General features: G+C 45.9%; 1 protein-coding gene across 2 annotated transcripts in view; it reads left to right on the plus strand.

Moving 5' to 3' along the window:
- The window catches only part of IL6ST (interleukin 6 cytokine family signal transducer), a 49,908-nt gene that overhangs the window by 6,423 nt on the left and 18,208 nt on the right, over positions 1-25,277 (plus strand). The window contains exons 2-10 of one of the 2 annotated variants that reach the window (XM_056552568.1): positions 9,021-9,083; positions 9,943-10,257; positions 10,486-10,606; positions 12,760-12,849; positions 15,708-15,874; positions 18,222-18,367; positions 23,503-23,659; positions 24,540-24,619; positions 24,921-25,128. In XM_056552568.1, coding sequence (XP_056408543.1) covers positions 9,032-9,083; positions 9,943-10,257; positions 10,486-10,606; positions 12,760-12,849; positions 15,708-15,874; positions 18,222-18,367; positions 23,503-23,659; positions 24,540-24,619; positions 24,921-25,128 — 1,336 coding nt within the window. In that variant the 5' untranslated portion in view covers positions 9,021-9,031. The remainder of the gene's footprint in view (positions 1-9,020; positions 9,084-9,942; positions 10,258-10,485; positions 10,607-12,759; positions 12,850-15,707; positions 15,875-18,221; positions 18,368-23,502; positions 23,660-24,539; positions 24,620-24,920; positions 25,129-25,277) is intronic. The other variant, XM_056552569.1, reaches the window with a different exon arrangement.

The raw sequence follows: 25,277 nt of genomic DNA on the forward strand, positions 1-25,277 counted from the left end.
CTCGCGATGTGAAGAGGACTGCGTACGGGAGACGTCGTCCTCGCGATGTGAAGAGGACTGCGCACAGGAGACGTCGTCCTCGCGATGTGAAGAGGACTGCGCACAGGAGACGTCGTCCTCGCGATGTGAAGAGGACTGCGCACAGGAGACGTCGTCCTCGCGATGTGAAGAGGACTGCGCACGGGAGACGTCGTCCTCGCGATGTGAAGAGGACTGCGCACGGGAGACGTCGTCCTCGCGATGTGAAGAGGACTGCGCACGGGAGACGTCGTCCTCGCGATGTGAAGAGGACTGCGCACGGGAGACGTCGTCCTCGCGATGTGAAGAGGACTGCGCACAGGAGACGTCGTCCTCGCGATGTGAAGAGGACTGCGCACGGGAGACGTCGTCCTCGCGATGTGAAGAGGACTGCGCACGGGAGACGTCGTCCTCGCGATGTGAAGAGGACTGAGCACGGGAGACGTCGTCCTCGCGATGTGAAGAGGACTGAGCACAGGAGACGTCGTCCTCGCGATGTGAAGAGGACTGAGCACAGGAGACGTCGTCCTCGCGATGTGAAGAGGACTGTGCACGGGAGACGTCGTCCTCGCGATGTGAAGAGGACTGGAGCAAGGAGTGGGCAAATATTACCATGTCAAGATCTGGCAGGCCAATAGACTCTTTTTGCAATACAGTTCACGTATCAGGTTTGTGATGAAAAACGGATTCCTCAAAACCTGACTAAACTTTACATGTGTGTACAAATTTTAACTCGTATATGGTTTGAAAAATGATGTCCGGTGGCAACCTTATACGTTTTAAACTTTTCACTCCATTATGAATAAAGTTTTGCTTGTCTGATAATCCGCACACTTGAATGATCCGGTACTAGGACCGTTCGAAAATGCAGCGGCAATTCGTTACCGAACGGCATTCGCAGAAATGTAAATATTAAATCGGTGTTTCCCAACTAGGGTGCCTCCAGCTGTTGCAAAACTACAACTCCCAGCACACGGTCACCACCACACGGGAGGCCGCCCATCAGGTCACCACCACACGGGAGGCCGCCCATAAGGTCACCACCTCAGCCCCGGGGTCTCCTCCAGCCATCATCCCCTTTGATGAGTTTTGCAGGCTTGTTTCCTGTAAACCTTGTGGGTGTGAGGAGCGGCTCGGTGCAGACGACTATGAGCGCCCTGTGAGTCATACAGCCAGTTAGGTGGATGTGGCCCCGAGGCCCCGACTCTTAGTGAATCACAACACCCCCCCCCCCAATGTGTAGTAGAAGGTCATTTCCAATAACCTGGCACCTTGATGTTCCCAAACATGTTAAATCCACAATTTATGGCTTGCTGGGAGTCATGGAATGCTGTTGTAATGGTTTATCTCTACATGGAACATGATGGGAGTTGTGGTCTTGCAGCAGCACAGATTTAGGTACAGGTTGAACCTTACTCTTGGCTTAGTGAGAGTTGTAGTTTTGCAACAGTACAGATAAGGTGTCACTACTGGACTTTTCTCAGTGCATAATGGGAGTTGTAGTTTTGCAACAGCACAGATTATGATCACTGTTGTAATGGTTGAATCTTGCTCAGTGCATGATGGGAGTTTTGGTTTTGCAACGGTAGAGATTAAGGGACACTGTTGTAATGGTCGCATCTTGTCCAAAGCAATGAGGGGAGTTGTTTTAGAACAGAAGAGGTTGAGGAACGCTGTTGTAATGGTTGATCTCTAATCAGAGCATGATGGGAGTTGTAGTTGTGCAGCAGCACAGATCGAGGAACACTTGTTAAGATCAACCCTCGCTCCGGGCATGATGAGAGTTGTAGTCTTGCAATAGCACAGGTTGAGGAACATTGTTGTAATGGTTGAACCTTGCTCAGGGCATGATGGGAGGTTGAGAAACGCTGTTGTAATGGCTGATCTCTACTCGGCATGATGAGAGTTGTAGTTTTGCAACGGTACAGATCGAGGGACACTTGTAATGGATGAACTTTTTTCAGAGCATAATAGGAGTTGTAGTTTTGCAACTGCAGATTAAGGATCAGTGCTGTAATGTTCGAACCTTGTTCGGAGCATGCTGTGAGTTGTAGTTATGCAATAGCACAGGTTGGTGGACACTTGTAATGGTCGAACCTTGCCCAATGCATGATGGGAGTTGAAGTTGAAGGGGTACTCCACTGGCCAACGTTCTGAACATTTAGTTCTGAATGCTGTGTGCACACTGTGGGGTCGGCCACACCACGCCCCCTCAATGCAAGTCTATGGGAGGGGGTGTGACAGCCACCCCTGTCCCTCCCATAGACTTGCATCGAGGGGGCGTGGCTTACACCCGCAGTGCGCACATAGCGTTCGTAACTAAAAGTTCAGAACTTTGGCCAGTGGCGTACCTCTAAGACATCTTATCCCCTATCCAAAGGATAAGATTCCTGATTGCTGGGGTCCCACCACTGGGGACCCCCGCAATCTCTCATTTAGCACCCCGCTATCATCAGTCTCCGGAGCGAACATCGCTCCGGGTCTGATGAATCACGATCACGAGGGCCGGAGTATTGTGACGTCACAGCTCCGCCCCCTCAATACAAGCCTGTGGGAGGGGGTGTGGTGGACAGGAACTGTCCAGAGTAGGAGTAAATCCCCATAGAAAACCGATCCTGCTCTGGACAGTTCCTGACATGGACAGAGGTGTCAGCAGAGATCACTGTGGTCAGACTGGAAAGAAATACACAACTTCCTGTGGATCATAACAGCAGCTGATAAGTACTGGAATGATTAAGATTTTTAAATAGAAGTAATTTACAAATCTGTTTTAAATCAACTGGCTTCAGAAAGTTAAATAAAATGTCTTCCAGTGGAGTACCCCTTTAAGTGCCAGCACAGAATCTCCATTGTATTGTTGTTGTCCCATAGTGATCAACTTTTATTCTGGATTTTTCTGGAATGATGTTGCATCCAATAACAGGTGTGAACGCCCTTTAAGATGTTCCTGACCTGTCCTGGTTAAAAGATGCAACGACGTAGACTGCACAGTATACACCTATAGGCTGTGCCACAGTGTATATATGGGTATAGGTTACAGCCTTATGTTGAGGGTCTCCGGTCTACAGCAGTGGTCTCTGAACTGTGGACCTCCAGATGTTGGGAAAACTACAACTTACAGCATGCTGGGAGTTGTAGTTTTCCAACATGTGTAGGTCCACAGTTTAGAGATTGCGGATCTATTAGCTTTGCTGTCTTTTAGTTCATTCCTCCCGTCACACACCAGACCTCAGCGTCGCCATATACAAGCCGCTATCTAAACCTAAAATCACGATAATGATAACCACATATATAATATCACAACCGCCCCTCCCCCCCCCCCGCACTGATAGAACACTAGAAGCGGCAGGAAGTTGTTCAGTGGTTCTGCATTTCGTAATTCAATCTCTTCACTTCTGTAATGTCATAAGTTATATCCGGTATAATGTTCCAGAGCTGCACTCACTATTCTGCTGGTGAGGTCACTGTGTACATACATTACATTACTTATCCTGTACTGATCCTGAGTTATATCCTGTATTATACTCCAGAGCTGTACTCATTATTCTGCTGGTGAGGTCACTGTGTACATACATTACATTACTTATCCTGTACTGATCCTGAGTTATATCCTGTATTATACTCCAGAACTGTACTCATTATTCTGCTGGTGAGGTCACTGTGTACATACATTACATTACTTATCCTGTACTGATCCTGAGTTATATCCTGTATTATACTCCAGAACTGCACTCACTATTCTGCTGGTGAGGTCACTGTGTACATACATTACATTACTTATCCTGTACTGATCCTGAGTTATATCCTGTATTATACTCCAGATCTGTACTCACTATTCTGCTGGTGAGGTCACTGTGTACATACATTACATTACTTATCCTGTACTGATCCTGAGTTATATCCTTTATTATACTCCAGAGCTGTACTCACTATTCTGCTGGTGAGGTCACTGTGTACATACATTACATTACTTATCCTGTACTGATCCTGAGTTATATCCTGTATTATACCCCAGAGCTGCACTCACTATTCTGCTGGTGAGGTCACTGTGTACATACATTACATTACTTATCCTGTACTGATCCTGAGTTATATCCTGTATTATACCCCAGATCTGTCGTTCTCTGTATATTCGGGGCGTTCTCTGTATATTCGGGGCGTTCTCCGTATATTCGGGGCGTTCTCCGTATATTCGGGGCGTTCTCTGTATATTTGGGGCGTTCTCTGTATATTTGGGGCGTTCTCTGTATATTTGGGGCGTTCTCTGTATATTTGGGGCGTTCTCTGTATATTCGGGGCGTTCTCCGTATATTCGGGGCGTTCTCCGTATATTCGGGGCGTTCTCCGTATATTCGGGGCGTTCTCCGTATATTCGGGGCGTTCTCCGTATATTCGGGGCGTTCTCCGTATATTCGGGGCGTTCTCCGTATATTCGGGGCGTTCTCCGTATATTCGGGGCGTTCTCCGTATATTCGGGGCGTTCTCCGTATATTTGGGGCGTTCTCTGTATATTCGGGGCGTTCTCTGTATATTCGGGGCGTTCTCTGTATATTCGGGGCGTTCTCTGTATATTCGGGGCGTTCTCTGTATATTCGGGGGCGTTCTCTGTATATTCGGGGGCGTTCTCTGTATATTTGGGGCGTTCTCTGTATATTTGGGGCGTTCTCTGTATATTTGGGGCGTTCTCTGTATATTTGGGGCGTTCTCTGTATATTTGGGGGCGTTCTCTGTATATTTGGGGGCGTTCTCTGTATATTTGGGGGCGTTCTCTGTATATTCGGGGCGTTCTCTGTATATTCGGGGGCGTTCTCTGTATATTCGGGGCGTTCTCTGTATATTCGGGGCGTTCTCTGTATATTCGGGGCGTTCTCTGTATATTCGGGGGCGTTCTCTGTATATTCGGGGGCGTTCTCTGTATATTCGGGGGCGTTCTCTGTATATTCTGGGGCGTTCTCTGTATATTTGGGGCGTTCTCTGTATATTTGGGGCGTTCTCTGTATATTCGGGGGCGTTCTCTGTATATTCGGGGGCGTTCTCTGTATATTCGGGGGCGTTCTCTGTATATTCGGGGCGGTCCGCTCTCCTGTTTGTGAGAGGTTTTGTTTTTGCAGCATCAGCTGGGACGTTCTGTTTCTTACATTGTTACTTCCTGTTTAGATTTTGAGCTTTTTCTCTCTTCCCACTAGTTTCCTGGTTTATATTGATAGTTTAGTGAATTAATATACATACAGTTTAGCCCATATAGGACATCAGTAGGATTTTGAGGGGTCCCTTTATGCTGCACAAGGTGCTCTGGAGGACACTGTTGTCCATACATCATTGATGAGCAGATAGTGGCGCCCCCCTCTGGTGTTGCTGGATAACAAGCCAGGTTTCTTATCAGTTTCCTGAGAAAGTTGGGTGAAAGTATGACCTCCAGCAGTGTTCTCCAACCTGTTACTAAACTACTACTCCCATCATGCCCTGAAAAAAACACCACAGAAAACCAAGGGTATGTTCTCTTTACAGCAGTGTTCCCTAGATTGTGTCTCTCCAGCTGTTGCAATACTACATCTGCCTATGGTTGTTGTGGCAATGATAGGAGATGTAGTTTTACAGCAGCTGCAGAATGTTACTGTAGATATCGTGTGTGTTTTTTTATTTTATTTATTTTTTTGCACCTGACGCCTCCTCGTTCTTTTCACCTTCAACCTCAGACCGCGCTTCTCTTTCATCCTCGGGGGTGAGCGGCGCAGACAATGCAGCGCATCACAAATAATACAAGCAACTCAATGGTGTCAGGGTTATAAAGGGCCCTCTGCAGCCTGCTTCATCACCCTTAGGTTGTGTCCACACTTATATTAATTGAAAAACTACAACTCCCAGCATACTACCAGGGATGTCTTAATAATACTTTTGTCATGTGACAACAGAGGTGGCTCTAGACTGTGTGAAGCCTTAGTTCAAAACTATTAATTAGAAGCTGCCAGAATATAGGTAAGTAGGGAATCCCTCTATTATCTAGAAGCCCCCAGTAGGTAGTGAATCCCGCTATTAGGTAGAAGCCCCCAGTAGGTAGTGAATCCCGCTATTAGGTAGAAGCCCCCAGTAGGTAGGGAATCCCGCTATTAGGTAGAAGCTAGGGATCGACCGTTTATCGGTATGGCCGATATTATCGGCCGATAATCACGATTTTGGGCATTATTGGTATCGGCAATTACCTTGCCGATAATGCCCCGCCCCCCACACCGCGACCGCCCCCCGACCCACCGCACCGCGACCACAACACCGCCCCCCCCCCCCGTACCCACGTCGCACTCCCCACCGCCCCGGCCCCATTGCCTCCCCCATCCCCGGTTTTCTAATTATCTGTTCCCGGAGCCCACGCTACTTCTTGCTCCTGCTGCGTCCTGCGTTATGCTGTGCGCAATGACGAGTGACGTGCGTGACGTCACCGTCAGTGCGCACAGTGACTGTTCAGGAGGACGCCACCGGAGCCAGATGTGGAGTGGACCCCGGGAACAGGTAATTATAAAACCGGGGATGGGGGAGGCAATGGGGCCGGTGCGGTGCGGGGGTCGGTCGCAGGTCGGGGGGGCGGTCGCGGGTGCGGTGCGGCGGTGGGGGGAGCGGTGGCGGTGATAGGTCTCGGGACCCCCGGACAGGCAGGGGGAGAGAAGCGGGTGGCGGTGGCGGCCTATGGCACCGCAAAAGCCACTGCAGTGCATTGATTTAAAGCGCCCGCTTTAAATCAATGATCTGCAGCGGTGTCGCGGGGGGATAAATAGCTGATAACTTATACCGGAATATTATCGGCTATCGGCCCTAACCTCCACCGATCATCGGCCCTAAAAAAACGATATCGGTCGATCCCTAGTAGAAGCCCCTGTAGTTAGGGAATCCCGCTATTAGGTAGAAGCCCCCAGTAGGTAGGGAATCCCGCTATTAGGTAGAAGCCCCCAGTAGGTAGGGAATCCCGCTATAAGGTAGAAGCCCCCAGTAGGTAGGGAATCCCGCTATAAGGTAGAAGCCCCCAGTAGGTAGGGAATCCCGCTATTAGGTAGAAGCCCCCAGTAGGTAGGGAATCCCGCTATTAGGTAGAAGCCCCCAGTAGGTAGGGAATCCCGCTATTAGGTAGAAGCCCCCAGTAGGTAGGGAATCCTGCTATTAGGTAGAAGCCCCCCAGTAGGTAGGGAATCCTGCTATTAGGTAGAAGCCCCCAGTAGGTAGGGAATCCCGCTATTAGGTAGAAGCCCCCCAGTAGGTAGGGAATCCCGCTATTAGGTAGAAGCCCCCCAGTAGGTAGGGAATCCCGCTATTAGGTAGAAGCCCCCCAGTAGGTAGGGAATCCCGCTATTAGGTAGAAGCCCCCCAGTAGGTAGGGAATCCCGCTATTAGGTAGAAGCCCCCCAGTAGGTAGGGAATCCCGCTATTAGGTAGAAGCCCCCCAGTAGGTAGGGAATCCCGCTATTAGGTAGAAGCCCCCCAGTAGGTAGGGAATCCCGCTATTAGGTAGAAGCCCCCCAGTAGGTAGGGAATCCCGCTATTAGGTAGAAGCCCCCCAGTAGGTAGGGAATCCCGCTATTAGGTAGAAGCCCCCCAGTAGGTAGGGAATCCCGCTATTAGGTAGAAGCCCCCCAGTAGGTAGGGAATCCCGCTATTAGGTAGAATCCCCCCAGTAGGTAGGGAATCCCGCTAGTGGGTAGAAGCCCCCCAGTAGGTAGGGAATCCCGCTTGTGGGTAGAAGCCCCCCAGTAGGTAGGGAATCCCGCTATTGGGTAGAAGCCCCCCAGTAGGTAGGGAATCCCGCTATTGGGTAGAAGCCCCCCAGTAGGTAGGGAATCCCTCAATTGGGTAGAAGCCCCCCAGTAGGTAGGGAATCCCTCAATTGGGTAGAAGCCCCCCAGTAGGTAGGGAATCCCGCAATTAGGTAGAAGCCCCCAGTAGATAGGGAATCCCGCAATTAGGTAGAAGCCCCCAGTAGGTAGGGAATCCCGCAATTAGGTAGAAGCCCCCCAGTAGGTAGGGAATCCCGCTATTAGGTAGAAGCCCCCCAGTAGGTAGGGAATCCCGCTATTAGGTAGAAGCCCCCAGTAGGTAGGGAATCCAGCTATTAGGTAGAAGTCCCCAGTAGGTAGGGAATCCTTCCTATTAGGAATAAGTCCCAGTAGGTAAGTAGGGAACCCTCCCCTTTTAGGTAGAAGCCCCCAGTAGGTAGGGGATCCCTCCTGTTAGGTAGAAGGGCCCAGTAGGTAGGGAATCCCCCCTATTAGATTGAGGACTCCCTACCTACTGAGGGCTTCTATTAGGTAAAAGCCCTCAGTAGATGGGGAATCTCACCTTTAGGTAGAAGTCAGGTAGATAGGGAACCTCCTGTTACGTAGAATGGCCCATGAAGTAGTTTCCCCCAATAAATCCCCTAAAAAAAGAAAATAATACTCACCTTTTTGCCACTCTCGTGCTATGGACTCCGCTCTGTTAGTGGTGCAGGACTTTCTCTACTGCAAGCCGCGCGATGACGTAATTTCATCGCACTGCAGATCCAGCACCGCGCCAGATAACGGAGCATCTGAGGAAGGGGCCTCAGAATGGGATCATAGGGTAGGGAAGGTGAGACATTCTTATCATCATCATCATTATTATTATTATTATTAATAATATTATTATTACATATTTTATTTTATTTTTTTAATGATCTGCAGGTATTGGGTACAAATGTCAGTATTGGTATCAGGACATCCCTAGTTTACGCACAACTGAAATGCTGCAGATTTTGACTTCCCAATTAATGTTAATTGGAAAAATCTGCAGCGTTTCAGTCCTGTGAGAACATGTACCTATGGGCTATGTTCACATGATGCAGATGGGTTACAGTTCAGTTATTGAAAATCCACAGCGAATCCACATGGTGTGAACATAGCCCTAACCTAATTGAGTGAGGTGAAGGGTCGAGTGTTTGGATGGTGACGAGTTATTGAGACTCCGCTGATGTTAATAAGATCTCTGACTCTCTTCTCTTTCAGATTCTGCCATCATGAGACAACTTTCTCTTCTCTGTGCCCTCTGTGCCATCCTTGTGGCTGCAGGTAGGTACCGTGACAGTCCTCAATTTTGTAGTGGTTTCTATACTGTGGACTTTCAGCTGTTGCAAAACTACAACTCCCAGCATGCCCGGACAGCCAACAACATGCTGGGAGTTGTAGTTTTGTAACAGGCAGCATCATGTCTAGATGGGTACTACACTGAGACATTGTAAAATTGCTAAATATCTCTAAACTTTTCATGCCAGATGTGATCTTACACTTTTAATGCACTTGGATTTCCTCTTAAAGGGGTATTCCGCTGGAAACCTTTTTTTTTTTATTTTCATTTTTTTTTCTTTTTTTTTTTTTTTTAAATCAACTGGTGCCAGAAAGTTAAACAGATCTGTAAATTACTTCTATTAAAAATTCTTAATCCTTACAGTACTCATTAGCTGCTGAATACTACAGAGGAAATTCATTTCTTTTTAAATTTTTCTGTCTGACCACAGTGCTCTCTGCTGACACCTCTGTCCATGTCCGGAACTGTCCAGAGCAGAAGAAAATCCCCATAGCAAACCTCTCCTGCTGTGTGCAGTTCCTAAAATTGACAGAGGTGTCAGCAGAGAGCACTGTGGTCAGACAGAAAAGAACTACACAACTTCCTCTGGGGCATACAGCAGCTGATAAGTACTGGAAGGATTAAAAAAAAAATTATAAGTCATTTACAAATCTGTTTAACTTTCTGACATCAGTTCATAAAAAAAAAAATTATTTCCACCGTAGTACCCCTTTCAATAGTGAAGGGGATCAGAAGAGCAGCCCCCCTGCCCCTTCCTGGTAGAATGACTATGTACCAGGGGGATCATTCACCGCCATCCTTGCCTTTCCATGTTCCTAACCCTTACCATGAATCTGCTTCCAGATGGCCGCACGTTGCATTCCTGCGCCTATATCACCCCCCAGGACCCTTTTGTGGTAGTGGACACCAACCTGACGGCGTTCTGCCATCTGAATGAGACCTGCATACGGGAGTTGGGCCACCCCATCACCTCCAGGGATCTGTTCTGGAAAGTCGGGGACACGGTGATACCGGAGAGCCACTACACTGTCGTCAATAACAGCGTCTCCAGCGTTACGTTCCAGCCCACGCTCGCCATGCACAATAGCGTCACCTGCTCCTTTAAGGCGTACGGCCAGACGGAGGCCACTCTACACGGAATCTACTTTTCCTTGGGCTGTAAGTAGAGTTATACTTTTGAACTATGGCAGTGTTTCCCATCCGGCGTGCCTCCAGCTGTTGCAAAACTACAACACTCAGCATGCCCGGAGAGCCGTTGGCTGTCCGGGCATGCTGGGAGTTGTAGTTTTGCAACAGCTGGAGGCATGCCTTATAGGAAATGCTGCTCTGATATGGTCAAGGTACACTGACCCCTATGCCCTAATACTCCTTTTTATCTGTCCCCAGACCCTCCAGAGAAGCCGGAGAACCTGACCTGCGTCTGTTATAATGCAGAGACACTGACCTGTACGTGGGAGCCTGGAAGAGACCCCATAATAGCTACCACATACACCCTGAAACAATCTTGGTAAAGATGCACTCTGCACGAAATTACGTTTTATTGTCTGTGATTGTATGGCCCATGGGTCCTATATGGTTTTCTATGTCTTATACTGGGCAAAGGGGGTAACTTGTAAAAAAAAATAAAAAAAACAAGCTGGGGGGGGGGGGTAGGATCCCTGCATGTGCTACACACTAAAGGTTTAAAAGTTGTTATGGATAACTGGTTAGCTTTGCTGTGTAGATTGGGACAGAATGAGCAGAGTCTGCCTGTGAATGAATGGCCCATGGGTGATAAATGGTTTTATATGCCTCATCCTGATCAAAGGGGGTTACTTGTAAATAAAACGAGCTGTTGGGTAGGACTGTGCTACTTGGTAAAAGTTTAAAAGTTGTGAAAAACTTGTAAGCTTTGCTGTGTAGACTGGGACATGATGAGCAGTGTAATCTCATCTCCCTCATTGCTCACTAGACTAAATCTTCAGCAAATCTGCCCAGTTTACACTGTACTGTAATACTGGAGGCCTAGATATGATAGAATAGTAGCCGTATACACCAAGACAAGGCTCTGTATATAGCTCCCCAGCTGTGCTTGGGGGAGGGGCTTGTATACTATATCTTCAAAGATACTTTTTTTTGTCTATGGACACTTTATTTTTTTTATTTTTTTTTTGTCCATTTAAGACTATAAAGCAGACACCTCTGCAGAACTGCCTATGTCGGTAAACTCCAACGTGTCACTCTCTTTCAGCTTTCGCTGCACTATAAACTGCACTGTCCGGTTATGCTGGGACTTGTAGTTTGGTAACAGCAGGAGAGTCAGAGGTTGGAGATGACTGCATTAGACTTAGAGTTTTCCTGATATAACCTCTTCTGTGCACTCAAGTGTAAGGCTAAGTCCACACGTAGCAGAATCTGCAAATCTGCATGACAAACCTCACACCAACGACGGAGGATTGGGTGAACATCAGCACAGGAGCATTGGGGGGGATCGGGACATTCACAGCACAGGAGCATTGGGGGGATCGGGACATTCACAGCACAGGAGCATTGGGGGGATCGGGACATTATCAGCACAGGAGCATTGGGGGATCGGGACATTATCAGCACAGGAGCATTGGGGGGATCGGGACACTATCAGCACAGGAGAATTGGGGATCGGGTGAGCATCAGCACAGGTGCATTGGGGGATCAGGTGACCATCAGCACAGGTGCATTGAGGGAACGGGAGATTATCAGCACAGGAGCATTGGGGGATCTGGCGACCATCAGTACAGGAGCATTGGGGGGATCAGGTGAGCATCAGTACTGGGGCATTGGGTGGATCAGGTGAGCATCAGTACAGGGGCATTGGGGGATCAGGTGACCATCAGCACAGGTGCATTGAGGGAACGGGAGATTATCAGCACAGGAGCATTGGGGGGATCAGGACACTATCAGCACAGGAGAATTGGGGATCGGGTGAGCATCAGCACAGGTGCATTGGGGGATCAGGTGACCATCAGCACAGGTGCATTGAGGGAACGGGAGATTATCAGCACAGGAGCATTGGGGGATCTGGCGACCATCAGTACAGGAGCATTGGGGGATCTGGCAACCATCAGTACAGGGGCATTGGGGGAGGCGAGTATAACCCTTTATTTTATAGGAGTATCCGCACTTGTGGATTTTGCTGTGAATCTGCAGCAAATACCACGGTATTCCCCCGGCATAAATATGGCACAAGTACAATGTGCAGCAATTCCATCCTGTGTGAATTGGCCCCAATAGCCATCCCATAACCACCCATACATATCTGTCCAGACTTTGCACATTGTTTAGTATTCTGTCTCGTGACTTTGACCGTGCCACATGCACCGCGGCCAAACATCAACGTCTCGCAGCTCTCCAAAGTGAATGTGGTCACATGACGACCCACAAGTTACCACAACCAGGAAGTCTCCAGGATCCATCTTGGGTTTCTCATCACAGTAACATAATATAAATACCACATTCTCTTTCGGTAGCTGCAGGACCCAGTGATCTTTGACTGCAGCGCGTTGTGCGCCAATGCAGCTGTAACCTAAATCCTCAGTCCTATTTAACCCTTTTGCATGTTACCTCATATTTGTAGTTCTTCTAACCATCCACTCAGCTTTTCTCCCTCTTGTATGTGCTTTTCTCTTTCCTGCTGAACTGTAGGGTGAGACCGGACCTGGTCAGTAACACTGAAATGACGCAAAACCTAACCCCTTCTGACTATCCCCATATCCCGAGACCATTTGTGTCCAGGTAAGGTGGTCTCACAGCATGAAACCTTTCCATCATAATTCTTCCATCATCTTTCTACCAGGAGCAGACTTTTGAAGATGGGTGATAAGTATCTAATAATTCTGAAGGGTCTGACCACTGGCACCCCTGCTGATCACACACATGAGGCCCCCTGCTGATCACACACATGAGGCCCCCTGCTGATCACACACATGAGGCCCCCTGCTGATCACACACATGAGGCCCCCTGCTGATCACACACATGAGGCCCCCTGCTGATCACACACATGAGGCCCCCTGCTGATCACACACATGAGGCCCCCTGCTGATCACACACATGAGGCCCCCTGCTGATCACACACATGAGGCCCCCTGCTGATCACACACATGAGGCCCCCTGCTGATCACACACATGAGGCCCCCTGCTGATCACACACATGAGGCCCCCTGCTGATCACACACATGAGGCCCCCTGCTGATCACACACACGAGGCCCCCTGCTGATCACACACACGAGGCCCCCTGCTGATCACACACACGAGGCCCCCTGCTGATCACACACACGAGGCCCCCTGCTGATCACACACACGAGGCCCCCTGCTGATCACACACACGAGGCCCCCTGCTGATCACAAACCTGAGGCCCCCTGCTGATCACACACCTGAGGCCCCCTGCTGATCACACACCTGCGGCCCCCTGCTGATCACACACCTGCGGCCCCCTGCTGATCACACACCTGAGGCCCCCTGCTGATCACACACCTGAGGCCCCCTGCTGATCACACACCTGAGGCCCCCTGCTGATCACACACCTGAGGCCCCCTGCTGATCACACACCTGAGGCCCCCTGCTGATCACACACCTGAGGCCCCCTGCTGATCACACACCTGAGGCCCCCTGCTGATCACACACCTGAGGCCCCCTGCTGATCACACACCTGAGGCCCCCTGCTGATCACACACCTGAGGCCCCCTGCTGATCACACACCTGAGGCCCCCTGCTGATCACACACCTGAGGCCCCCTGCTGATCACACACATGAGGCCCCCTGCTGATCACACACATGAGGCCCCCTGCTGATCACAAACATGAGGACCCAGTGTCCCTATTTGAATGAAGTAGTGGCGACCTTGTGTACTTCTTCTCCATTCAACTCTAGGGTACTGACAAAGATCCCCCCCCCCCCCCATTCTCATGATCAGTAAAGGTCCCGGAGTTCAAGCCCCTCTGATCAGATACTTATCCCCTGTCCTGTGGATGGGTGGCCCATTTTAATATTGGGACAAACCCTATATGTGATCACTTAAAGAAGCACTCCGGAAATATATATATATATATTTTTACCTATATAGTGCATAATGTAGAGGTTCTTGTGTATGCCTTGTGCTTACCTGTTTTAGCTGTTGTGGCAGGCATGCTATTGTCTCCATGTTGGTTTGCAATTCCATCACTGAGATGATTCTGTAAACGTGATAGAGCTGGAGGGGAGGTGTATAGCTACTATATATCCTGATCCCATAGAGATAGCAGCAGTATACAGAGAGCTGGAGTTGAGGTGCAGAACTACTATATATCCTGATCCCATAGATATAGCAGCAGTATACAGAGAGCTGGAGATGAGGTGCAGAACTACTATATATCCTGATCCCATAGAGATAGCAGCAGCAGTATACAGAGAGCTGGAGGGGGGGGGGAGATTCATAACTACTACATATCCTGATCCCATAGAGATAGCAGCAGTATACAGGGAGCTGGAGGGGAGGTGCATAACTACTATATATCCTGATCCCATAGAGATAGCAGCAGTATACAGAGAGCTGGAAGGGAGGTGCATAACTACTATATATCCTGATCACATAGAGATAGCAGCAGTACACAGAGAGCTGGAGGGGATACTATATATCCTGATTCCATAGAGATAGCAGCAGCAGTATACAGAGAGCTGGAGGGCAGGTGCATAACTACTATATATCCTCATCCCATAGAGATAGCAGCAGTATACAGAGAGCTGGAGGGGAGGTGCATAACTACTATATATCCTGATCACATAGAGATAGCAGCAGTACACAGAGAGCTGGAGGGGATGTGCTTAACTGCTATATATCCTGATTCCATAGAGATAGCAGCAGCAGTATACAGAGAGCTGGAGGGCAGGTGCATAACTACTATATATCCTGATCCCATAGAGATAGCAGCAGTATACAGATAGAGCTGGAGGGGAGGTGCATAACTACTATATATCCTGATTCCATAGAGATAGCAGCAGCAGCAGCAGCAGTATACAGAGAGCTGGAGGGCAGGTGCATAACTACTATATATCCTCATCCCATAGAGATGGCAACAGCAGCAGTATACAGATCTGACAGCTAGCAGTAGGGATCTTATACGTGATGTCATCCTGTAGTTTGCAGTATGTCAGCTGACCCAGAACTGACCACATCCTCTGAGACATTAAGCACTGTTTTTTTTTTCTTTTCTGTGGGTCAAATTGGTGATAACATGACCCAGTTACAGTAATGACACTTCTGGTTGCAGCTGTTCTGGAATAAAACCAATATAGCTGTAGGAATAGTAATTGTGGGTGTGGAGTATGGAGGGGGGGGGGGGGGAACGGAGTGCTTCCTTAAGCTTTAGAAAAACAATTGGTGGTGGTTCGAGTGCTGAGACCTCTAGTGATGGCTGGAAAGGTGCCTCCAGCTGTTGCAAAACTACAACTTCCAGCATGCCCGGACAGCCGCAGGCTGTCCGGGCATGCTGGGAGTTGTAGTTTTGCTACAGCTGGAGGCACCCTGGTTGGGGAAACACTACCCCGCTCTGGAGCACAAACTGCTGCTCTTATTGGACGGGAAGTTAATTTCTTTGTGTTTTCTGTATTTGCAGGATCAATGAGCAGAGAAAGGACTGTATCGCTGAAGCGGGGAAGAACTCTTGTACCTTGAATTACCCGGACTTCATCCTGCACATTAACACCGTGTTCTCAGTGGAGGCCGCCAATGAGCTCGGCCGAGCGGAATCAGACCGATTAGAGTTCGATATTAATGATATTGGTAAATAATCCTTGTATAATTCACTATGGGGCTCGGATCATGAAATGTGTATAGGAGAGTTCTTCAGAGCATTAAAGGGGTACTCCACTGGAATACGTTTTTCTATTAAATCATGGAACCAGAAAGTTAAACAGATTTGTAAATTACTTCTATAAAAAAAATAAATCCCAATCCTTCCAGTACTTATCAGCTGTTGTATAATACAGAGGAAGTTCATTTCTTTTCTTTTTTTTATTTCTTTTGCCTGACCACACTGCTCTCTGCTGACACCTCTGTCCATTTTAGGAATTGTCCAGAGTAGGAGCAAATCCCCATAGCAAACCTCTCCTGCTCTGGACAGTTCCTAAAATGGACAGAGGTGTCAGCAGAGAGCACTGTGGTCAGACAGAAAAGAACTCCAGAAAGAAATACAACTTCCTGTGGAGCATACAGCAGCTGGTGAGTACTGGAAGGATTAGGATTTTTTTTAATAGAACTAATTTACAAATCTGTTTAACTTTCTGGTACCCTATGATTTTTTTAAGGAAATGATTTCCAGTGGAGTACCCCTTTAAGACCAGTAGACAAGTGCTCACCAGCTGCTGCTAAACATAGCATGCTGGGAGTTGTAGTTTGGCTACAACTGGATGGAGAACACGGCATTCGACTCCAGCTACTACTACTGTGACTAAACGCGTGTACAAATTTGAACCCATATCTAGTTTGAAAAATGAGGCCCGGTTGCTTTTGTTTTTTAAGAAAAAAACTTATGTTTTTAACATTTCCCTCCATTATGAATAAAGTTTCATTTGTTTTATTGAAATTCCATAAAAAAAAGCTAAAAAAAAAATATGGTGCAAACCTGATGGAACCGTACGCACACACGGTTCCCTACGGTTCCCATAGACTCCAATGTTTAAAAAAATAAATAAATTTGGCACTGTCTCACGAGCAGGGCTGGTTAATATATATAGTGGACACTCATATGGGATGAGCACTCGGTTAACCCCTTAGTTGTCAGTCAGTAGTGACCGTGGCATCTAAAGAGCGAGAGGCAAAGTCACACACTATAACAGATGCAGGTCAGGTTCTCCGGCTACTCTGGAGGGTCTGGGGACAGATAAAAAGGAGTATTACAAGTTGGGCTGGGTTCACACCACGTTTTTCAAATACGGTTACCGTATACGGTTTTCCGCTAAAAAAAACGTATGGCAAAAACCGTATGCAACCGTATGACTTCAAATTAAAACGTATACGGTTTTTTCCCCGTACGGTTCTATCCGTTTGCATCAGTTTTTGCCAACGGTTTTGCTATTTTGTTGGAATTAGTTTTCCAGCAATTTAATAAAGTTTCTATTGTTCTGTTGAAATTCCAATCTGCGCATGTGTCAACTCTAAAAACGGACTAGAAAAACCGCGTGCAACCGTATTCTGAAATTCTGTGTACGGTTCTCATAGACAACAATGTTAATACGGTTCGCATACGGTTTTCCAACCGGAGGCAAAAAAACGTGGTCGACAGCGTTTTTGCCTACGGTTGAAAAATCGGCAAAACCGTATCCGAGGCAAAACGGATGCAACCGTACACAACATTTGGAATACGGTTTACAATGCATTCTCTATGCATACGGTTTCGGATATGGTCGGATACGTTTTTTTGCGGAAAACCGTATACGGTTACCGTATTTGAAAAACGTGGTGTGAACCCAGCCTTACAGGGCATAATAGGGGTCAGTGTACCTTGATATTTCCTATAAGGCATGCCTCCAGCTGTTGCAAAACTACAACTCCCAGCATGCCCGGACAGCCGTTGGCTGTCCGGGCATGCTGGGAGTTGTAGTTTTGCAACAGCTGGAGGCACCCTTGTTGCGAAGCATTGCTCTACAACATGTCAAGTCATTGGTCACTGATCCGGGCCACCAAAAAAAATGTAATAAATAAAAAAAAAAATAATAAAAAATATTATAATAAAATAATAAAAAATAATAACAATAAAAAAATAATCATATATATATGTGTGTGTGTGTGTATATATGTGTATGTATGTATATATATATATATATATATATATATATATATAATAATTATAATAAATAAATAATTATAATAAATAATATAATAAATAATTATAATAAATAATATAATAAATAATATAAATAAATAATATAATAAATAATAAAAATAAATAAAAATAAATTAAAAATTAAAATAAATAATAAATAAATAATAAAAAAATAATAATTATTATAATTATAATTAAAATAATAATAAAAATAAAATAAATAATAATAATAATAAAATAAAAATAAAAGCCATATACGATGTGTGATAAACAATTCCTGATATTAATGTTCTCTGTTCTTTGCAGTGAAGCCCAATCCTCCACACATTGTGAGGGTGTTTGACATTCTGCAGAAAGTGCTAAAAATTGAATGGGAGAATCCCTTCGAGTCTACTCAGTACTTTCAATACAACATCCGCTACAGGCCCCTGGGAAGCTCCCAATGGAGTGAGGTAAGTGTCTATGAGCCCGGGGGGGATAGTCCAGAGCAGTGTTTCCCAGCCTTTGGCTGTCCAGGCATGCTGGGAGTTGTAGTGTTGCAACACCTGGAGGCACCCTGGTTGGGAAACGCCGCTCTAGAGTGCGACATTAAAGGGGTATTCCAGGGAAAAACGTTTTTATATATATCAACTGGCTCCAGAAAGTTAAACAGATTTGTAAATTACTTCTATTAAAAAATCTTAATCCTTTCAGTACTTATGAGCTTCTGAAGTTAAGGTTGTTCTTTTCTGTCTAAGTGCTCTCTGATGACACCTGTCTCTGGAACCGCCCAGTTTAGAAGCAAATTCCCATAGCAAACCTCTTCTAAACTGGGCGGTTCCCGAGACACGTGTCATCAGAGATTACTTAGACAGAAAAGAACAACCTAAACTTCAGAAGCTCATAAGTACGGAAAGGATTAAGATTTTTTAATAGAAGTCATTTACAAATCTGTTTAACTTTCTGGAGCCAGTTGATATATATTTAAAAAAAAAAAAAAGTTTTTTCCTGGAATACCCCTTTAAGTTGGAAGGGCTTAGTTTTGGAGGAGATTTGTTCTCTGTAGCCGTGAGGTTTCCAAACCTAGATAAACGCCTACAGAACATTATTCCTCCATCACGGAGCTCTCCAGGTAAGACTGCGTTCACACGGCCGTCTAGACCCATCCCGTCCTCCAGGCAAAAATAAAAACGGACTTTTTTTTTTAAATGTGTTGTTCAGTTAAGAACCCCCCAAAAAAAATTTTTTTTTTTGTTCTGACCATGCTCAGAAGTAAAAACGGATGCAAACAGATGACATTAAAGGCTCATCCGTTTTCCATAGACTTCAATGTATCCGAGAAAAAAATACTGCATGCACCGTCTTTTCTCCCGTAAAAAAAAAACGGAAATGAGCGCAGACGGGTCTAAACGGATTGTAAAAAAAATCCCATTGACATCAATGGGATTATTTTACAACCATCTGTAATCCGTTTACAAGCAGCAACAATGGAACCTAAACTGGGGAGAAAAATAAAACAAAATACGGAGACAGACGGCCGTGTGAACACACCCTAATATGTCATACATTAAAAAGCCAAAAAGCCAGAGGACACATAGGAGGGTGTTCAGCGCCGCACAATTCAGCATCCAGCCGTTCACTTCTGTACAAGCAGCTATTTATTTGTTGTATTTAAAGGGGTACTCCGCCCCTGGCATCTTATCCCCTATCCAAAGGATATGGGATAAGATGTCAGATCGCTGCGGTCCCGCTGCTGGGGACCCCGGGGATCGCCGCTGCGGCACCCCGCCATCATTACTGCACAGAGCGAGTTCACTCTGTGCGTAATGACGGGCGATACAGGGGCCGGAGCAGCGTGACATCATGGCTCTGCCCCTCGTGACATCACGGCCCGTTCCCTTAATGCAAGTCTATGGCAGGGAGCGTGACTACTGCCACGCCCCCTCCCTTAGACTTGTATTGACGGGGGCGGGCCGTGACATCATGAGGGGCGGAGCCGTGATGTAACGATGCTCCGACCCTGTATTGCCCGTCATTACGTGCAGAGCGATCTCGCTCTGCGCAGTAATGATAGCTGGGTGCTGGGGATAAGATGTCTAGGGGCGGAGTACCCCTTTAAAGAAGCACTCCAGGTTTAGTTTTGCCCATATCATGCAAAATCACAAGTCCTAGAGCATATTTATTGTTTTATTGCAGCACAACTGCATTCGTTATTGTAACTGGGTCATGTGATCACCCATCTGACCTACAGTAAATCGGGGTTTAATGTGAATGAATGAACTGCAAAATGACATGACCTACCAGATCGCTCTTGGCAGCTTCCAGACCTCTCCCTCTCCCAGATCTGTATACTGTTGCTATGGCAGGATTACCAACCAGTGTGCCGCAAAGTTTTGCAACAGCTGGAGGCACATTGGTTGGGAAACACTACTCTATGGGATCATGATGTATAATAGTTATACACCTCCCCTGAGGCTATGTTCACACTTAGCTTTTTTTTGTGTTTGGTGATTTACCCAAAATTGCTGCACAAATGGTGATAATTTGCAGCAGTTGTGCAAATTCCAGTAAAATAGTGTCATTTTTACAGCTATTAGAAAATCTCAGCAAAAACTGCCAAAATGTTGTAAAATGTGTGAAAAATGCAGCACATATGTAATGTGTGAACGCAGCCTAAAGACCTCCAATCTTCATAAAGCACCTCAGTTGGGATTGTTTTTTGAGCGACCAGTTGTCCTTTGTGATGCCATCACTCATTATATCATAAAATGTATGGCGCAACCAAAAAACACTATTTTTGTGGGGAAATTAAAACAAAAAACGCAATTTTGCTAATTTTGGAAGGTTTCGTTTTCACGCCGTACAATGACGTGTTCTTTATTCTAAGGGTCAATACGATTAAAATGATACCCATTATTATATACTTTTATATTATTGTTGCGCTTAAAAAAAACCACAAACTTTTTAACCAAATTAGTACGTTTATAATCCCTTTATTTTGATGACCTATAACTTTTTTATTTTTCCGTATAAGCGGCGGTATGGGGGCTCATTTTTTGCGCCATGATCTGTACTTTTTTTGATACCACATTTGCATATAAAAAACTTTGAATACATTTTTTTATAATTTTTTTTTTTAATAAAATGTATTAAAAAAATAGGAAATTTGGACTTTTTTTTTTCTTTCGTTCACGCCGTTAACCGTACGGGATCATTAACATTTTATTTTAATAGTTCAGACATTTACGCACGCGGCGATACCAAATATGTCTATAAAAAAAAATTTTTACGCTTTTTGGGGGTAAAATAGGAAAAAACTGACATTTTTACTTTTTTATTGGGGAAGGGGATTTTTCACTTTTTTTTTACTTTTACATTTTTTTACATTTTTTTTTACACTTGAATAGTCCCCATAGGGGACTATTCATAGCAATACCATGATTGCTAATACTGATCTGTTCTATGTATAGGACATAGAACAGATCAGTATTATCGGTCATCTTCTGCTCTGGTCTGCTCGATCACAGACCAGAGCAGGAGACGCCGGGAGCCGGGCGGAGGAAGGAGAGGGGACCTCTGTGCGGCGTTATGAATGATCGGATCCCCGCAGCAGCGCTGCGGGCGATCCGATCGTTCATTTAAATCGCGAACTGCCGCAGATGCCGGGATCTGTATTGATCCCGGCACCTGAGGGGTTAATGGCGGACGCCCGCGAGATCGCGGGCGTCTGCCATTGCCGGTGGGTCCCTGGCTGCGATCAGCAGCTGGGATCAGCCGCGCATGACACGGGCATCGCTCCGATGTCCGCGGTTATGCTTAGGACGTAAATGTACGTCCTGGTGCGTTAAGTACCACCGCACCAGGACGTACATTTACGTCCTGCGTTCTTAAGGGGTTAAAGGAGTACTCCACTCAGTGCTGTGGAGTTGGATGAAATTTTGGGTACCTGGAGTCGGAGTCAGCAAACAATGCACCGACACCGACAACTACTAAATTTAGATTGGAATAAAAAAAAAAAAAAAAAAAGCAAGTTTAAATGTCCCAATTCACAAAAAGTTTTAATTAAAGAGGTCCTCCGGCGCTTAGACATCCTATCCCCTATCCAAAAGGATAGGGGATAAGATGCCTGATCGCGGGGGTCCCGCTGCTGGGGACCCCCATGATCTTGCACGCAGCACCCCAGTTAAAATCCGTCTCCGGGTCAGATTACCAGCGACCACGGGGCAGACGGCGTGTGACGTCACGCCTCCGCCCCCGCGTGACGTCACACCTCCGCCCCCGCGTGACGTCACGCCTCCGCCCCCGCGTGACGTCACGCCTCCGCCCCTCAATGCAAGCCTATGGGAGGGGGTGTGATAGCATTTCAGTGATTGAATTGCAACCAGAATTTCTGAAAACCCCCACACCTGCCACATCAGCTAAAACAGGTAAACACAAGGCATACACAGGAACCTCTACATTATTCTCTTATGGCCTTTGCTGAACTATATAATCATAAGTGAATGAATGATTAAATAAAACATTTAGGAGTACTTATTTTATGCAAATAGACTTGTTTCACGCTGCTCTTGTGCTCTGACCTTTAGCTCTTTGTCTCTTTTATTTTTTGCGCTGAATGGGTCTTGGCACAGCCGACACTGCCGGATCCCATTGATGTAAAATGGGTCTGTCAGGTGTTCGTTTTTTTTTTTTTTTTTTAAGTGTTGAGCGGAGAGAAAAAAATAGGATATGCATTATTTATTTTTATTTATTTCTTTGGCTCAACTCCCATCCTGCCGACAGAGCTCCCTTTTGTGACTGAGCCCTTACTTGCAGCCACCACTGGGGGGAGCTCTTTGCATAGAGACTTATACAATGTGCACTGAATTAATTTAAAGGGGTACTCCCGTGGAAAACTTTTTTATTTTTTTATTTTTTTGGGTGCTAGAAAAGTTAAACAGATTTGTAAATTACTTCTATTAAAAAATCTTAATCCTTTCAGTACTTTTTAGGGGCTGTATACTACAGAGGAAATGCTTTTCTTTTTGGATTTCTCTTCTGTCACGACCATGCTGTCCATTTTAGGAACTGTCCAGAGCAGGAGAAAAACCCCATAGCAAACATATGCTGCTCTAGACAGTTCCTAAAATAGACAGCAGAGGTCAGCAGAGAGCACTGTGGTCATGACAGAAGAGAAATTCAAAAAGAAAAAGCATTTCCTCTGTGGTATACAGCCCCTAAAAAGTACTGAAAGGATTAAGATTTTTTTAATAGAAGTAATTTACAAATCTGTTTAACTTTCTGGCACCAGTTGATTTTAAAAAAAAAAAAAATACGTTTTCCACCGGAGTACCCCTTTCAAGGGTTAACCAGGAAGAGAAAAACAGAGCTAATTTCTTTCAAAAAAACAGCTCCATGCCTGTCCCCAGGTTGTGGGTGGTATTACAACTTGGCTCTATTTACTTTAATGAAACTGAGCTGCAGAACCACACCCAACCTGGAGACAGACGGGGAGCGGCTTTTGAAAGAAATTGGCTCTGTTTTTTTTATATTCCTGGATAACCCCTCCAATAATTGTACGAGGTTTGTGTTGTTCAGAACAATAAGACTTGTCTGTCTCTCCGATCAGGTCCCTTCGGAGGACCTAGAAAAAACTAGAAAATCATTCATACTGCAAGAACTTCAGCCCTATACGACCTACAACATAATTATGCGCTGTAAGTTAATCGATAAGGGATTCTGGAGCAAATGGAGCAAGGAGTATACGGCCACCACCTCCGAATCTAGTAAGTTGTACGTATATGTGCCCGTCTGTAAACATGTGGTGTTGAGAGGGGGACATGATGGGGGGGGGGGGGGGGCGGCTTTCTTATATAAAAAGTTTTTTTTCCTGGAATACCCCTTTAATTAAATATCAACTGGCTCCAGAAAGTTACAGATTTGTAAATTACTTTAAAAAAAATCTTAATCCTTCCAATAATTATTAGCTGCCGAAGTTGAGTTGTTCTTTTCTGTCTGGCAACAGTGCTCTCTGCTGACATCTCCGCTTGTCTCGGGAACTGCACAGAGTAGAATAGGTTTTCTATGGGGATTTGCTTCTACTCAGGGCAGTTCCCGAGACAGGTGTCATCAGAGAGCACTTAGACAGAAAAGAACAACTCAACTTCAGCAGCTCATAAATACTGAAAGGATTAAAGGAGTTATCCATGGAAAAAACTTTTTATATATATATATATATATATATATATATATATATATATATATATATATATATATATATCTCTATATCTATATCAACTGGCTCCAGAAAGTTACAGATTTTTAAATGACTTCTATTAGAAATTCTTAATCCTTTCAGTACTTATGAGCTTCTGAATTAAGGTTGTTCTTTTCTGTCTAAGTGCTCTCTGATGACATGTGTCTTGGGAACCGCTCAGTTTAAAGAGGTTTGCTATGGGGATTTGCTTCTAAACTGGGCGTTTCCCGAGACACGTGTCATCAGAGATTACTTAGACAGAAAAGAACAACCTTAACTTCAGAAGCTCATAAGTACTGAAAGGTAATTTACAAATCTGTTTAACTTTCTGGAGCCAGTTGAGATATATATAAAGGTTTTGTTTCCTGGATAACCCCTTTAATGGTATCGCTTTGTTCTAAATTCTCCAGCACCATCTAAAGGGCCGGAATTTTGGAGGAAGATCATCAGAACGGATTCGGAGAAGAGGGTGGTCCAGCTGATGTGGAAGGTAAGGGGATGGGCAGACTCCTTTGTTTCCCAACCAGGGTGCCTCCAGCTGTTGCAAAACTACAACTCCCAGCATGCCCGGACAGCCTGCGGCTGTCCAGGCATGCTGGGAGTTGTAGTTTTGCAACAGCTGGAGGCACCCTGGTTGGGAAACACTGGTGTATACTGTCAGTGCTGTTATATCCTCCTGATCGTCATACATCATACACATGAGACACTGCAGCTGGTTTGTCCAATGGATCATACAGAATATTATGGACTAAAAATGACGGAGTAAACCATCCTTATCTTTTTCCTATTAGGATTTAAAGTCTCACGCAAACGGTAGAATCCTGGGATACAATGTGACGGTGAAGAAAGGCGCAGAAGTGGAGACGTTCAGAGTGGTGGACACCACTTGTAATATTACCGTCCCCGAAGGCTCCTACGATGTCCTCCTCACTGCATACAACAGCCAGGGCTCCTCGCCCCCGTCCAGACTGAAGATCCCATCAGATACTGATCAAAAAGGTAATCTAGTTATAGGGGAGCTCCGCACGTAATGTAAAGGATCGGCAATTCCATAATATGTAGAGGCCACCCAAACTCACTATTCTGCTGGTGAGGTCACTGTGTACATACATTACATTACTTATCCTGTACTGATCCTGAGTTATATC

The sequence above is a fragment of the Hyla sarda genome, chromosome 1, assembly GCF_029499605.1.
Source record: "Hyla sarda isolate aHylSar1 chromosome 1, aHylSar1.hap1, whole genome shotgun sequence".
NCBI classification, from domain to species: Eukaryota; Metazoa; Chordata; class Amphibia; order Anura; family Hylidae; genus Hyla; species Hyla sarda.